Raw genomic sequence first — 16,352 nt, forward strand, 5'->3', positions numbered from 1 at the left:
AGATAGTACCATTATTTTCTATTTAATGAGAATGGTGGATATGACCAGTTATTTTTAGAATCTAATTTCAAGTTAATTTATTCTCTTTTTCCAAATGCTAGGGTACGAATTCAAGCCCTAAACAGTCTTGGAGCGGGTCCTTTCAGCCACACCATAAAACTGAAAACGAAGCCTCTGCCCCCAGATCCACCTCGGCTGGAATGTGCTGCATACAGTTCTCAGACTCTCAAGCTGAAGTGGGGAGAGGGAACTGCAAAAGCATTGACTGACTCCATCCAATACCACCTTCAAATGGAGGACAAGAATGGAAGGTTGGTTTTGGCATTGGTTTAATCTTCCCAGTGTTGCCGTGGTCTGATGCTTGGGAGATGGCAGCAAAAGGCAAAATTCCATATGCTTTGGTAAATTTACAGCAGATGTAGAAGGTCATCTCATCTGGCAAGGCAAAAAAGGCTCTAGTGTTCTGTGCTGAGAAGTACAAGATAAAAAATGTCATTGTTTTTTACTTACAGTTCAACATGAAGAGTTTAATGCAATGTTTTGTACCAGCACACTTTTCTCTCTCATTTCTGGTTAAATATTTTGTCAAAGTAACAAGTCCAATCAGTGTTGTGAATTTTATAGATCTAATGTCAGAAGGCATGAATAGTTTACTCTCTGTTGCCTTATATGCAATTATTTTAGTGGAAATTAATACAAATTATTACTTTGAGGGATCCCTTGTTTCATGTTAAATAGAGTGTCAGCTGAGGTGGTACAGCAAGAACCCTTGCCTAACTGGTAAGATGAGCAGTACTGCTACAGAGTGTTCCATGTCTGATGAGTAGCTTTAGCTTGACAAAAAGATAAAAGACATCTACTATGTGAAATTGCTGTGCTGTAAGGAGGGAAATAAATTAGACTCTTTAACTGGAAATAAATTCATTGCCATTACAAAGGATAGGTCTTTTGCAGCTACCATCTGTTTTGATTTTAAAAGATAAGAAAAAGCTAAAGTTGATGACAGCCTGTGCAGGAAGAGAGAAATTTGTGCTGTGTCTTGGGGACACCAAAACTGAAAATCAAACAAGAGTTGCCATGTTCATTTTGTGCAAGAATTGCCACATGAAGGAGAGTGGCCAGTGTACAAAACTCTCAGAAACACGTTTGATGTGCGCTACAGGTGTGACTCTGCCCTACTGTGCAGGTCTGCATGAGCCCATCTCCAACAATGATGTACAAGAGCAATTGGAACCATGGTACTTTTTTTAGGTGTAGTAAGGGAGCAAAGGGGCAAAAAGCTAAAATCTAGTTACCTAATTTTGAAAAGCTAAAGATGTTGGAGGAGTAGATGGCCAAGGGGAAAAAATGCAGTTCACAGAGAGACACTATTGCAGTCTTTTCCCATTGTTTCAAATGCAGAACAGTTTCTTTAAATGCTTAGGAACAGTTTTGGTATGAGAGAATCTGCAGTGTTCTTTGTGCAAGACATTTTTATTTCAAAGACATGAGAAATAAAAACTTGCCCCTGGAAAATGAGCTTATTGTTTTATAGCAGCCAGAACACTGATTAACTCTGAAATAAGTCTTTCTGGGCTTTTCATTAGATTGTGGGAAATGGTGGGAACAGATTTCAAGACAATACTTCAGCTGCTTCCGAAGTCCTTTTCTGTGTTTAAAATAAGCTACTCATTCCATTTTCAGGTTTGTATCCTTATACAGAGGACCATGTCATACATACAAAGTTCAAAGACTCAGTGAGTCAACATCATACAAATTTTGTATTCAGGCATGTAATGAAGCTGGTGAAGGTCCCCTTTCTCAAGAGTATATTTTCACTACTCCCAAATCTGTTCCAGCTGCCTTGAAAGGTAAGAGTGCTTCTTTTGTCATTTGGGGGGTGGGAGAATAGCAGGTTGTATTTGGGATATTGAGAATACTAAGCCCTTTTCAAGTGCAGGTAGGGACAGTGGGAAAATGTTCCTTTCATGTAATTGCCTAAAAATATTCACTAAAAAAATTAAAGACCTGGGGTTTGTACATTCTTTGACATAAGAAGTTTGTACTTAGGATCCCCTGCTTACCAGGAGAGTGGCAACTTAAGGTGGAAATGCTTTCTAGCATGTTTAGAATAATAAGCATTGTTTGGGGGTTTTTTGGTATATCATGCACACTTATACTCACTAAATTTTATTTGCTTTCCCTTGGATGATACCTAAACTAGGAGGAGACACTTGTATGAATTGTTAGTTGTTGCTCCAGGAAACACTGGAGGAAGAATAAATTTGAATCTGAATCTTTTGTTTCTCTGAGACAAAATAGGAGGTAGAATTTTAAAGGTCATTAGAATGTGACAGTATGTGACGGGGAAAGCAGAGCTAGCTGTCCCTTTTATGCTTCCTTCCTTCAGCACCAAGGATAGAGAGAATAAACGATCACACTTGTGAAATCACATGGGAGGTTCTGCAGCCCATGAAGGGTGATCCAGTTATCTACTGTCTTCAGGTCATGGTGGGAAAAGACTCAGAATTCAAACAGGTATGATGTGTTTAAGTTATGGTGGTTTTCTTCAATTATCGTTTGTGATAACTAGTTTAGTAAAATTAGTTGAGATTTAGTAAAGCTTACTGTGTTCTAGTATCCTTTCAGTCACCATGTTAACTTTTTGTTACTAAATAATATAAGGTAGCATCTCCTAAACCCATCTCCTTCTCAGAAGGAGTTTCTGTACTAAATTACAGCCTCTCTGGGTTACACCGATGTTCACTAAATACAGCTTGACACATCAAGCGGTGAGGAAGTCATCCACTAATGGAACAACTGACAAAAAGAAGCCTTTTACCTAATGGTACAGAATTGAGACTGGGGAGAAAAGGGGCAAAGGGTTCTCTTTGCACTAAGAGCAAAGAAGCAGTTTGAAATGCCAAGGTACAAATTATCCTGCATTCAGTGCTAATTTTGCTTCCCAGTTTGGTTTTTTTTTGCTTCACAGTTTATAAACTGCCTGATATTTGCCATGAAATTAGGCTTGAAAACTGTTTCCTACTAATAAGCCAAGGAACTTTTCTTCCAGGACAGAAACAGTTAATTCTAGTATATTATAATTTTATTATAGTTCAATATTAAGTAAATTTCACCTGTGCTTTGGTAGATTATAGGCCTGAATATTTTCATAGCTTTCAATGTAGCACTGTGTTATGGCCATTTGTTAAATTTTTCAGTAAAAGATGAACCATAAACTGAGACATCTTGCCATATTCTTTTGAATATGAATATTGTGAATATTCTTTTTTGTAGCTTAACATTGTAAATGCAATATTAGGTATGTAAGGTGTGGTCTGTGTTGCTTTTAGACACAGAGTCAAATCACACTGTGATTATCAGTGTCTATTGCCAAATGATCTGGGCAAGAAAATAAAAGTTTGCTCTTTGAGTATGCTAAAAACAAAGTAGTCTGAGGTGTGTGATTGCTTCTACCTCTGCAGAGCAGTCTAGCATAGTAAGTTAGAATAAAATAAAAAGACTAATTTGCAAAAATTAAAATTGGAACAATCAAGAAGTAAACAGTATGAAAACATCCTTTAAGACACTTAGGCATGATGGTGGAAATTTTATTTGACATGAACAAAAAAAATAAACTGCCTGAAAGTCTGCTCTAAGCTGTTTCCTGCTATTTCACTGCCAAAACATCACTCTTCTCCTCCTTCCTGATCCATCACCCAAACTGCTCGTCTTTGCTCTTTACATGCTACAGACAAAATAAGTTAATTTATGCTGTTTGAGCTGTATACATCAGTCAAAGATCTTAAAGGGATTAGGAAGCAACCATATAAATACCCCAGGAAACACTGGAGGAGAAGGCAATTCCTGGCAAGGCACTGGCCAAGGACAAGCAGCTGAGGATGGTAGCCCCTGCCAGCTGGCATAGCTGGAACTGGAGCAGGATGTGTGTCAGTGACCTCTTTGCTCACTCCTAAATGCATGATCCAAATTAGCAGAATTTTGAGGAAGCTGCACTTCCTCTGAGGCCTGCCCTGCCTCAGAGAGGAGTCTCTAGGTTGTAGACTCCAGTAAAGCTCAGCTTGTCAGAGAACTCTAAGAGTAGCCTCAGGCACAGGCAAGAGCTCTTTGAACAGCAGAATCAGAAGGGATCTCCTGTTTCTTTACACTTCTAGTTTGCATTTTCAGGATACTGCCTAACAGTATGGTAACTGTAGGGAAAGCTCCTGATGATGTGATATTTCTGTATCATGCTATCAGTTAAATAAAGCAAATCCAGATATTTGGAGATGGGAGGGTAAAGGAGTTTTAAGAGAGAAATCAAATTGCGCTGTGCTACCCACCTAATACCTCCATACCTATTGAAGTACCTATAACTGTGTCCTTGTGAGGTTTTGTTGGCTTTCACAGAACCTTGACATAGCTGCAAATTTAATTAATTTGAGAAACCAGAATTTAGATTTCACTGAATTAGGTACTCCATGCTGAAGCGTTGTGAACTCATGCCAACTGAGAGACCTCTGGAGAGCACCCTCATAAGTAATCTCTGTCTTGGGAATATGATGAAATTAAGAATTACAAAGAGGACTCTCTGGCTTTCCTGATACAGTGTTTATTGGGATAAATCATAATATTTTAAATACAGATAACCACAACAAAGTACATTGGATTGAATTAGACTTAATGAATTAGCTTGATACAGAGTTAAATGCCTAAAATCCTATGATATGATATTGCATATTGCATCCCATTGTGAGTGGTCACTAAAACACCTGAATGCTTGTGACAGAGTTTATTTGGTGTGTACTCATCATTCCACACAAGCAAGTGTAGTTCTTGTGTTTCACCAAAAGAACTGGAGACTTTATTTGGTATTTCAATTGCATGTTTGAGCTTTCTGTCCATTTTTCTTTGCGTGGGTGAAAACACTGCTGAGTTGTCGTCCTTTTCAGTTACCTTCACCATACTAAGATACATGTGTGTGTATAGTCCTTTTTTACTTGATGTATCCCTTTTTCCCCCCTTATTGCCAGATTTACAAGGGCCCAGACTGGTCATTCCGATACACGGGCCTCCAGCTGAACTGTGAATACCGATTCCGCGCATGTGCCATCCGCCAGTGCCAAGAGGCCACGGGTCACCAGGACCTGGTGGGCCCCTACAGCGCCCCAGTGCTATTCATCTCTCAGAGGACTGAACCACCGGCCAGCACCAACAAGGACACTGTGCAAACCACAAGGACACAATGGTCACAGAGCGACCAAGTGTGTGCTGCTGTCATCCTTGCACTTTTCGCTATCTTTTCCATTCTGATTGCTGTTATCATTCAGTACTTCGTCATAAAGTGAAGAAAAGAGTTCTATTTTATAATGCTGCCCATTACATTTTACTTTCTCATCATCTAAAAGTAATTCTGTTCTCTTGCTTTTACAAAACCAGGCATTTAGCACCGGCATTGGGACTGATGCAAACTTTCTCAGCCACTTTAAAATGCTTACTTGTAGGAATAGGCTGACACGTTATTAAAATGCAAGCCACAGAAATATAATCTTTTCTTTATATGCCTTCATGCAGTACAAACTCAATATGGGGCAGGCACGCATTGTTTAACGAAAAGGCTTTGACCAGTAAATGCAAGTGTAAAGATGATTTCCTGGCCCACACTTCTAAGGGTTGCTAACATTACAGGGAAGAATGTGTAGATCGCATTTAAAACTTAAACTAACAAACTTGTGCTGTACACAATATTAATCTGATGCTGTGAAAGCAATTTAGCGCTGTATTTCTACCTCCTCATTTGTCTTAATTATTTGGGAAGCAGGATTTATGCTGAAAACCAGAAGGGGCTTTTCTCAGGCAGCAAATAATAAACTGGATGGAAGAGTATGCATGAAGGAAGCTTCTTATGTGATAAATGTGGAGTTCTTCACTGCAAGTAGATGTTTTTGAAAGACTACAAGGAGATGGCACAAGTGGTTTATCTTACCCCCAGGATTTGATGTTTACTTACAAAAATGCCTCTTTTACTTCTGAATATAGAAGGGAGAGTGTAAGAAACCTTCTTAGATTTGTTATTTAAATTGAAAAACACATTTCCAAAGTTGACCTTTGATTGGATACAGCTTATACAGATGTCTGTGCCCTCTGATTTTGGCTAGTCAGTAGAATTTTGAGATAAAATTCCTTATTGAATTTTTGCTGTTTCCCCAACATTCACTTGCCATATCCACCTGAAATAAGCACTGCCTTTTTTTGTTTGTTTCTATCTTTCTTTCTCTTTTTTTCCTTTCTTCCTTTCTTTCTTTCTTCTTTCTTTCTTTGGGGCACCAAATCAGAAGACGAAGTGTAGTAATTTGCACCAGAAAACTTAAAGCTGCTTTTTTCTTGAGATCCTAATGTTTAATGTAATGTCTCTTTGGATACTGTACGTTGATTGCATGTAGTTAATGTTGCATTAGAGCACTTTGCAATTGCATAACTCATCAATGTTTTGTGAGCTTGCATTTGTGAGTTCTTGAATGACCAGACTGAATTTTAACAAGTATCCCATTGAACATCTTGCTAGATGTCAATGATTGCCAGTGACACAAAGCTTGTAGTGAAACTATCTTTTAAAAAAAATCCTTGTCTCATCACACTTATGTTATTTGTTATACACTTTGTAATTAGCTACTTTTAATTTATTTGAGTTACAAGATAGTGGATCATTAATGACTTCTAGTTGTGTTCAGTTTAGCATTTTTAATAGTATTAAACACTTCTGTCAGTCTTAATAATAATAAAAAAGGAACCTCTGTCTTGTGCTTTGAAGATCTCTGAAGAATTTCTCTTATATTAGAACGGGCATGTATTGTAATTGTTTATACGTCCAATGATCTGTGCTGTAGAATAATGTTGCTGAGTTTTGTTTTTTTTAAAGAAAAAAAAAAAAAAGAAATGGCAAAGAACTTGGCCTCCACGTGGCGAGAACGATCTGTCTTTAAAATGTACTGTATGTTTACATTTTATTTCAAATTTGTCATTTGTACGTATAGGCTGATACCTTCCCGCAGGATACCGCGATAACTGATGTTTTCTAGAACCTTCTTAAAAGTGCCATGTTTGGCAGTGCAAATGAGGTTTGCGTGTCACAGCCCAGAGATTTCTTACGGTTGAATGTCTAAAACGGTAAGATTTGTTACTGCAGGTAACCTGCAGTGACTTAACGTTTTTCATAGTAAAATTCAAATGAGCTCCTATTTTTGATAGTCATTTAATAGTGTATTTGCCATTTGAGCCTCAGTGCATATTACTGCATTGAAGACAGTTTTTAATGTAATCTTAATTTTACCTCATATACTGTACATTCCAAAAATAAAGAAAAGAAAAAAGAGAAACTCTAAAGTTTTTAAAACGCTATAGATACACTACCAAACATATCACTTTACGGTTGTACAACGTCGGGCTCCATGAAGACGAAACTGTATAGTCTGATAGAAAAATACATAAAACGATGTAGCAAAGTACCTTTAAGAGTCTGTGGACAATAAAAAGTACCTTCTTTTTCGCTGCTGGTGGTCAGTGGTGTGCGCGCCCCGCCGCCGCCCGTCTCCCCTCCCTCTCCCCTCGCTGTGTGCCGGGGCGGGGCGGGGCGCGGTACCTGCGGGGCGGTGGGGCCGCGGGCGGGCGGGGCTGCAGCGGGAGCGGGAGCGGCGCTGCCCCGGGCTCGGCGCGTCCCCCGCCGGGATGCGGCGCGGCGGCGGGAACGGCAGCGAGAGCCAGCCCGAGTGGCCGTGGCCGTGGCCGCCCTGCGACGAGCGGCTGTGCCTGGCGCTGCCCCTGTGGGTGCTCGTCCCCACCACGGCCGTCTGCCTGGGGCTCTTGGTGGTCGGCGTGGCGGGCAATGTCCTCACGGTGCTGGTCATCCGCAGCTACCGCGACATGAAGACCACCACCAACCTGTACCTGGGCAGCATGGCCGTGTCGGACCTGCTCATCCTCATGGGGCTGCCCTTCGACCTCTACCGCCTCTGGCGCTCCCGGCCCTGGATCTTCGGGCAGCTGCTGTGCCGCCTCTCGCACTACCTCAGCGAGGGCTGCACCTACTGCACCATCCTGCACATCACCGCCCTCACCGTGGAGCGCTACCTCGCCATCTGCTTCCCCCTCAAGGCCAAGGTGGTCGTCACCAAGCGCCGGGTGAAAGCCACCATCGGTGTCCTTTGGGCTTTTGCCTTGCTCTCCGCCAGCCCCTTCTTCTTCCTGGTGGGCGTGGAGCAGCCCGACAACCGCACCGACTTCAGCCGCGAGTGCAAGCCCACCCCGCAGGCGCTGCGCTCCGGCCTGCTGGCCACCATGTTCTGGGTCACCACCTGCTACTTCGTGCTGCCCGTCACCTGCCTCAGCGTCCTCTACGGCCTCATCGGCCGCCAGCTCTGGCGGAGCAACTCCCGCCTGCGGGGCCCCAGCGCGCTCCTCCGGGAGAAGGGGCACCGCCAGACCGTCAGGATCTTGGGTGAGTCCCGCTCCATCCTCCTCGGGCTGTGACTGGGGCAAGGACCGGGGCTGGGGGGTCATGGCAGGGCTGAAGCACCCGCAGGTCCCGTACAGGATAGGGAATAGCGCAGGGGGACATCCCCGCCACGCTGCCGAGCCCCCCAGTACTCCCGGGAACTTTCCTTCCCTCCCAGCTGAGGCTTCATCCGTGCGGCATTGCACATCCAGCAGCACGGCTGCCTTCCGTAGAAATAACCCTTGTCTGAATTTTACCGGGCAGAACCAAGTACAAGGTAGCCTTGAAGTTCAGAAAAACTGTGGTAACATCAGCAGTCTCTTCCAGTGGGCAGCAACACCACTGCAGAGAAAATTTCTCCTTCTGAAAAGTAAGTTCTTAGTGGTTATTTTGTAGCTCTCCAAGGAGTAAATGCACTGGTTGCCCAAGGAGGCTGAAAAACAGCGACTTTGCCCCTACAAGCTGTTCAGAGATAAATCTCGTAATACCAAAGCACTTCCTACAGGTGTAGGATGCTGATAATTTTTAGTTCATTTTCTTAGTTATATATTCAGTAACCCAGCATCAGACTCTGGAAAGTTAGAGATCTTAATCTGCTCTGGGGCTTTAATGTTTGTAAGTAGTGACCAATCTGAATCAGGGAAAGAAAAAAGAAGTCCAACTATTGACAGAGGAATATAAAACAAAATGCCCCAATTAATATCTTTGCCTCCCTTTAGTGTAGTTTTTACATGTCACATGAGAGACTTCTTTTACTGAGAGTGTAATCAGCTGGATGAAAATAGTGTAGCCCAAAGGAAAGAAACTAACAAGCCTGAGAGAATTTTGCCGACTTATTTGAGGAAGGTGCTTAAACTGAAGTAGGCACAAGGTTTTCTGACAGAAACACCCATATCCATGTTCTCAGAACCCACTGAATGTGACCAGTGCCCCCTTATCTCAAAGATCCAGCAGCACTAGGTGCGTGGTGCTTTTCAGATGTAAACTTTCTTTGGGTGCATCCCTTTTATTTAAGCTCTGAGAAGCACAGAGGATGCCCTACAAATGATTGTTTGTTTTACTTACATGCATTTATAAACAAAAATAATTAAAAGTATGGATAGAGTAATACACTTATGTAATTGTTCCTCATCTGCTCCTGCTGTGATGCCATTGCAAGAGGTTTTGTATTTGTTCTCATTGTGCTAAAATGCAACACAGGAGCAGGTGAACAGCTGAAACAACAAGAGCTAGAGATCCATCTAGGCAAATAGCTGTCTCCAGCAGTAATGGTCTGGGGTTGCATGAAAAAGCTTTAGTGGAAAAAAATCAATAGCCCAACTCTACCCTGTGAAGTCTTTATGTTAGATACCATCCCATCACAACAGAGCGAATTCTGTAGGAGCTTGGGTGATGGAGGTGCAGCCCGGGTCTTTTTCAGTGGTGCAGACAAGCTAAACAACACTCTGTAGCAAATGGAGCTGCTATGGAGCTTCCATAACAACTCCTCATTTTGACTTTTGTTTTCCTATCTCATATGTGGTGTTACAGACAAAGCCAGGGGAGATTTCTGTAGTGACTGATGTTATTATACAGATGTTAGGTTGTCTGTTGTCGCTCACATTTTTTCTCAGCAAACCTTATCTCACAGTTTAGCTTAGAATTTAGCTTTTACTTCAAAAACTTAACAGCCAGACTTGATGCTGTTCCCACTTTCATGGTTTTCCAACAATTCAATGCCACTATTTCTATATATCATTTATATCAGTTAGAAGAACCTGCAAAATCAGCCACATAAAATTTAGTTTACTGGATGGTTGAAAAGTTAACTCACTCCTTAACTGCCGCATGTGTTATTTTGTCTTATAGCTGTGGTGGTTCTGGCCTTTGTAATTTGCTGGTTGCCTTTCCACATTGGCAGGATCATATTTATCAACACCCGGGACATGAGGACGATGCTGTTCTCCCAGTACTTTAATATATTTGCCCTGCAGCTTTTCTACCTGAGCGCATCCATCAACCCTGTCCTGTACAACCTCGTTTCGAAGAAGTACAGGGCGGCAGCCTGCAAGCTGCTGCTGCCACGCCGAGCTGCACAAAGGGCTTTCACCGTCACAAAAGATGCTGGGGGCTACACAGAGACCAGCACCAGGAATGAGTACACCACCAGCTTCTGAGACTGCACCCCAGCACTTCTTCTGGCATCCTTGCCTGAGGAAAGGAGCTTCCGTCTCATGGGAGAGTCGCAAAAGGATGGATATTTGTTAGGGCATGTGGTATTTCATAACTGTCTGTGTTTTGGGATACCCATATTTTTGATAACAAAGCAAGCAGGCACCATGAAGTAGGGAGAATGATGTGCGACTCGTGAAAGATGATAAGTCAATAGGAAAAACTGGAGTAAATCACCAGTAAAACCACGGGCTTACTTTATTACATGTTCTGTGCCATTTCTAGTATTTTCTAAAAATCATAACACCAAGGTCTGCAAAGGATCACTTCTTAGGAGCTGTAATGGGTAAAACTCCCAGACAACCTTCACCATTTTAAAATAGTTTTCTTATAAAGGAGATTTTACAAAACACAGAGTCTCGCAAGGAGGTGGACGCAGAAAAAATCACCCACTGACCTGAAGAGCCCTGGAAAAGGAGGTGTATGCTTGTAGTACCTGGACTTGTAATCATGAAGAGGACTTTCCTGGGCAGTTTCACGGATTTCCCTTAGGAAAGCATCTCCTGCACACAGCAGTCTCTGGACTTAGCCCTTTTTGTCTGACCCATAGGATCAAATAAGGCCTTTTATTTACATGCTAGCAACCAGTCCTCTGTTGTATAACTTGAGATATCCCAGATCACTTCCTTAAGATAGATGAGCAGTGTTTGGTAAATGGTAGCGGTGTGTCTCCACTGCGTCATATTGTGTATTGCATGTGCAAATAATACACCAAGTTAACCCACCTTGTCTCAAACAAGACCCATCACAGAATGTGCTGAACTGTGCCCAGGACTTCATGCTGCATAACGCTGCACTGCAAGTCAAAAACCAACTCACTAATTCTGCTCCAGAAGATTTTAATTGGAAACTTCAACACTTAGGAAGGAGGCTAGTTGTGAAGAAAAGCTAGAAGCTGCAGCAGTGTTTTCTCTGGAGGATCATTGCCTCTGTGCATTTTACTTGTTACTTTATTGGCTCTGGTGGTGTACTCTGCATTTACAGAGTGTCACTGATGGTTTTTCCATGCTTGCCCTTGGTTCTCTGTTAACTTCTCCTCCTTTCAGGCAGTTGTAGAGGGTGGTACTGTCCCCTCTGAGCCTCCTTTTCTCCAGGTTAAACACCCCCATCTCCCTCTACCACTCCTCAGTTATGCTCCAGAACCTTTACCAGTTCCGTTTCCCTTCTCTGGACACACTCCAGCCCCTCAATGTCCTTCTTGTAGTGAGGGGCCCAGAACAGGATTTGGGGTGTGGCCCCACCAGTGCTGAGTACAGGGGGACAATCCCTGCCCTGGTCCTGGTGGCCCCACTATTGCTGATACAGGCCAAGATGCCATTGGCTTTCTTGGCCCCCTGGGCACAGCTGGGTCATGTTCAGCCACTGTCAACCAGCACCCCCAGGTCCTTTTCTGCTGGGCCCCTTTGCAGCCACTCTTCCCCAGCGCCTGTAGCGCTGCCTGGGGGTGTTGTGGCCAAATGTTGATCCTCATACAACTGTCCTCAGCCCATCAATCCAGCCTGTCCAGATCAATTCAACAGAATTCAACAGCTAGCTCAGAGATCTCAGGACAGCACAATTGATCCCAAATTTTCTCTGAGTTTTAAAATTATGACCAGTTCTCCATTAAAGAGTCTCTAACTCTGAGTCACTGAATAAAATCTAAAAAAACCTGAAGACAGAAAAAAGGTTGCTTTTGCTGGGGGGGGGTGTCATTAAGATGTTATCATAAAAGAACAGCTGTTATTTTTTGGGGGGTTGGACAAGTTATTATGAACACTAATCTTTGTAAATATATGTAGACCAAAGAGGGGGAAAAAAGCTTTATCACATTGATATGTGGCCATGGAGCTACTTCTGTGTGCCTGTGGTCTCCTGATAATGGCTTTTCCTTTATCAATTCCTGCTGAATTGCACTGGGAGTGAAATACTTGCTCCTAAGAAATTTGCACAAAGGCAATTGCATAGGTACCAGAAACACAAGGTGAGTGGAGGAAGGAGGGAAATGCCCTGGTGGGATGCTGCCCTGAACCCCCTTTTCTAGGGTGCACTCCTTGCCACAGCCACCACTGCCCTGCTCGGTGTGTGTGCTGGGTGTCCCAAGGCAGGTCCCTCTCAGCTGGGACTCCAGCTCGCTGCTCCCAAGCTGCTCATGGAGTGACTGTTTCTGCAGGGAGCTCCAGGCTTGGGCTGCTCCTGCCCAGCCTCAAGACACTGCAGCTGCAGGCTTCTGCTCCTGCTGGCAGACTCCATGGAAATAGTCTGGTTTTCCAGGAGTCATTTGTATCCCTGTTAAAAGGTATCCCCTTTGCATGCTTAATAGAATAACACAGGCAAAATCCCACCTGTGAGCTTGCAGTGCTTTGTTCTTAATGCTCTCTCCCCACCAGAACAAAGGCTTAGGAAATAGATGAAATTTTGTGTGTTTACTCAGAATTAAGCAGACCTGGCTCTGCTGTCTCTGGCATTCAGTACTGGATTGTGTAAGCAGGGATCTTGTAAATAAAATAGCTCTTCCCAGGAAGGAATCCTTCTTCCCAGAAGGAACTCTTGAGTCCAGGTACAGGCAGGCCATCTCTAAATATTTCAGAAGTAGTTTCCATACCATGAAGGCTATAAAAACTAGAAAGAGAGAAAATGGGGCAGGGGTGTAAAAGAGAAGCACAGAGTCCAGATGATAAAAAGGAAAGCATGGTGAGATAGTATCTTTTTAAAAGCACACATATAGTTATGTTGAAAATCACAGAAAAGAAGGGAGGGGAGGGGAGGGGAGGGGAGGGGAGGGGAAGGGAAGGGAAGGGAAGGGAAGGGAAGGGAAGGGAAGGGAAGGGAAGGGAAGGGAAGGGAAGGGAAGGGAAGGGAAGGGAAGGGAAGGGAAGGGAAGGGAAGGGAAGGGAAGGGAAGGGAAGGGAAGGGAAGGGAAGGGAAGGGAAGGGAAGGGAAGGGAAGGGAAGGGAAGGGAAGGGAAGGGAAGGGAAGGGAAGGGAAGGGAAGGGAAGGGAAGGGAAGGGAAGGGAAGGGAAGGGAAGGGAAGGGAAGGAAGGAAGGAAGGAAGGAAGGAAGGAAGGAAGGAAGGAAGGAAGGAAGGAAGGAAGGAAGGAAGGAAGGAAGGAAGGGCTGTTTTAGAGAGGTTTGGTGCAGTCAGGTGAACAAAGACCTCTCAAGTTCAAAGCTGCTCCTGTACTAGCTGGATGATGCTGTCTCCAAAGGCCTTGTGCAGCTGGCCTGGCAAACAGAGAGGTTCAGGGACATGTTTCCCCCCACAGTCATTCCCTTAGAATTCCATTTGTCACTCCCACAGGAAACACAAAGCCCAAGGCCATCTCAGCAATCAAACAAAGGGATTATACAAAGTAAGAGGAAAAACGAAGAGGTATAAAATGGCCCAAACTGCTCTGAATTAGTTTAACCAACAGTCTTGACCTTGGATCAATCAAGTCTGATGGGAACAAGCCCCAGCATCCCTGGGGTACCACTTCCTATTTGATTTAGGAGCAGGCTTAACATTGCCAAATTTTGGCGACCCAAAATGTAAAGGCTGATGTCATCCAGTGCTTCCATGGGCCACACAAATGTCCAAGCATGCCACCAAAGCCTACGGTCTCCAGATTTAAGAAAGTCAGTTTTGGACCAGAAAATGGCTGTCCAGGTTGGGAAGTACCTAACAGAGATGAGGTTGGAATCTCCTCCTGCTGCAGCTCTAAGTAGCAACACTGCTTTGTTTTTCCTGGGGCTGTGCACGTCCAAGAGTCCATGTCCTCAGTCCCCCATAGCCAGGATCAGAGCTGCCCTACACATCACCTCAGTCCCTTTCCCAGTGGCTGGGAGCTTCCAGGCCCCCTGGCACAGCAGAACCCCAAGGGTACATCCCCAGGATGGGGGTGGCATATGCCCTGGGAGAGAACAAAGAGCAGTAGGGCTGACAACTCTGTCCTGCCTCTCACTTGCCTCATCTTCCCCTCAAATCACCCCATTTGCTTGCTGCCCCTTTTCCAAGATGAGTCCCTGCTCCTAGTACTCCACTTTTGGACTTTGTCTTCCTTCCCCTGCTGCAGAGCACAGATCATTCTGTCTGCTTTCCCTCCTTTTCCCTTTCCTTCTCCCAGCCAGAACTCACCAGATGGATTCATTTATTTCTCTTTCAGAAGTTGTGTGTGACAAATATCTCTGCCAAGGGGCTCATCCAGGCTGCCAGGGATTGGTAGGGAGCCAGATGCTTCAACCACAGGCCTGTCCCAGTCAGCCATGAGCCTGTATGAGCTCATGTTAAAGTTGTTTAAAGTTTCAACAGCACCTCTCTGTGAGCTGATTTTAAAAAAAAAGTTTAACCCTTAAGAAGGGCAGGGTCAATTTCTTCCCAAGATTTGAAGGCCATGTAAAGCCCTTGTACAGGTTCCTTTGCTCCCCATAGCCCTTCATGGACAGTGTCCCAGGGCCCACAGGCAAAAAGGCAGGACAGGAGAGGAAATTCAGAGTGTTTTCCCTCACCCCCAGCATGTCCCCTGCAAACAATCATGGATGTATCCACAAGGTCAACCTTCAGTCTGGGCTTAAGTCAGGTGTTCTAAACCAATCAAATACCACTGTCCTTAGTAAAGAGCCCAAATTCAGCACAGTGAACCAGGCTGAGATGCGTCATCTGGAAATCACTAAAACCAGTATGAAGCGACAGGAATGCAGGCCAAATGGGAGGCTGTATTTACCTGGAATGGAAGAACCACCACCAGTGTTTTGTTGCAACATGAGGCATTCAAATCCTTGTGGAGGTTGGTGCAGTTGCTGTATCAGAGATGACAGGTACCCTGGCCAGAGTAAGAGAGAAAAGGCAGCAAAAGGATAAAAGTAACCTTTTTTTTTTTTCTCTGGAACTTATTTAACATCGTCCTGTGTGACAAGGAGCAGCATTTCACCACAGCAAAAGCCAGTCATCTCTGTGTCAGTGCTCTCAGAAACTCAGCTCTGAAGACACCTCACAGAGCCCATGACAGTTCCATAAGACTGCTGTTGTATCAGGGCACAAGCACAGCAGGGCACTGCAAGTGGGTTCAATCTCTGTTTGGGCCATTCGCTGAAGGGTTAGACTCGATGATCCTTGTGGGTGCCTTTCAACTCAGAATACTCTGTGTTATTCTGTGTAATGTTTCTGGACTCTGAAGCTCTGCAGAGGTTGCAAAGCAATGTCAGAAAACCTTGAAAGCAACAAAAATGACCTGGCATCTGCTATAAGTCAAGGATACCAGCACTGCCCAGCTTGCAGCTAAACTGATTATAAAGGGAAGTACATGCCCAACAAATATGTGCCTCCTGTGCAACAAATTTTCCCCATCGTAACGAGGAAATCGGTTCCCTAATTTGAATGAAGGTCTGCTTTTTGTCTGTGCCATGCAATTACACCCCAAAGACAAGCTGTGTTTTGAACCTGTGGAAGCACAAGCTGTCCCCAACCACAGAAGAAGAGGAATGTGGAGAGAGGCTGAGTTTCCCCCTCTCTTGCAACAGCTCAGCACAGCATAGGGAACATTCTCTTATTCCAGGGTTTAAATTCTGCCAAGTCAGGCAGCATTCCCAGCCCTGGACTTTATTTGAGGCTTGTAGGCATTACCTCTTTACAGACTTCAAGAGAATTCAGCAGAGTCTGCTGGACTGACCTGGACAAACCATATCTGTGCCAGGGAATCCTCTCATCCACCTG

The 16,352-nt window shown here is 44.0% G+C and overlaps 2 protein-coding genes across 6 annotated transcripts in view; both read left to right on the forward strand.

Moving 5' to 3' along the window:
• The window catches only part of FNDC3A (fibronectin type III domain containing 3A), a 111,390-nt gene extending 103,865 nt beyond the window's left edge, over positions 1 to 7,525 (forward strand). For all 4 annotated transcript variants that reach the window (XM_083884966.1, XM_083884967.1, XM_083884968.1 and 1 more), the window contains 4 exons: positions 102 to 311; positions 1,684 to 1,850; positions 2,390 to 2,517; positions 5,013 to 7,525. In XM_083884966.1, the coding sequence (XP_083741092.1) occupies positions 102 to 311; positions 1,684 to 1,850; positions 2,390 to 2,517; positions 5,013 to 5,327 (820 nt within the window). In that variant the 3' untranslated portion in view covers positions 5,328 to 7,525. The remainder of the gene's footprint in view (positions 1 to 101; positions 312 to 1,683; positions 1,851 to 2,389; positions 2,518 to 5,012) is intronic.
• Positions 7,526 to 7,630: 105 nt separating this feature from the next.
• On the forward strand, positions 7,631 to 10,626 carry MLNR (motilin receptor; the record flags this gene model as incomplete). 2 transcript variants are annotated; one of them, XM_083884972.1, is made up of 2 exons in its annotated part: positions 7,631 to 8,473; positions 10,319 to 10,626. In XM_083884972.1, exons 1-2 carry the CDS (start codon positions 7,705 to 7,707, stop codon positions 10,624 to 10,626), a joined length of 1,077 nt encoding a protein of 358 aa, XP_083741098.1. In that variant the 5' UTR covers positions 7,631 to 7,704. The 2 variants fall into 2 exon arrangements, with proteins under 2 accessions (XP_083741098.1, XP_083741099.1); XM_083884973.1 differs by having other exon boundaries at positions 10,444 to 10,607.
• Between the last annotated feature and the right edge of the window lie 5,726 nt (positions 10,627 to 16,352).

This window comes from Zosterops lateralis, assembly GCF_965231275.1.
Source record: "Zosterops lateralis genome assembly, chromosome: 2".
Classification (NCBI taxonomy): domain Eukaryota; kingdom Metazoa; phylum Chordata; class Aves; order Passeriformes; family Zosteropidae; genus Zosterops; species Zosterops lateralis.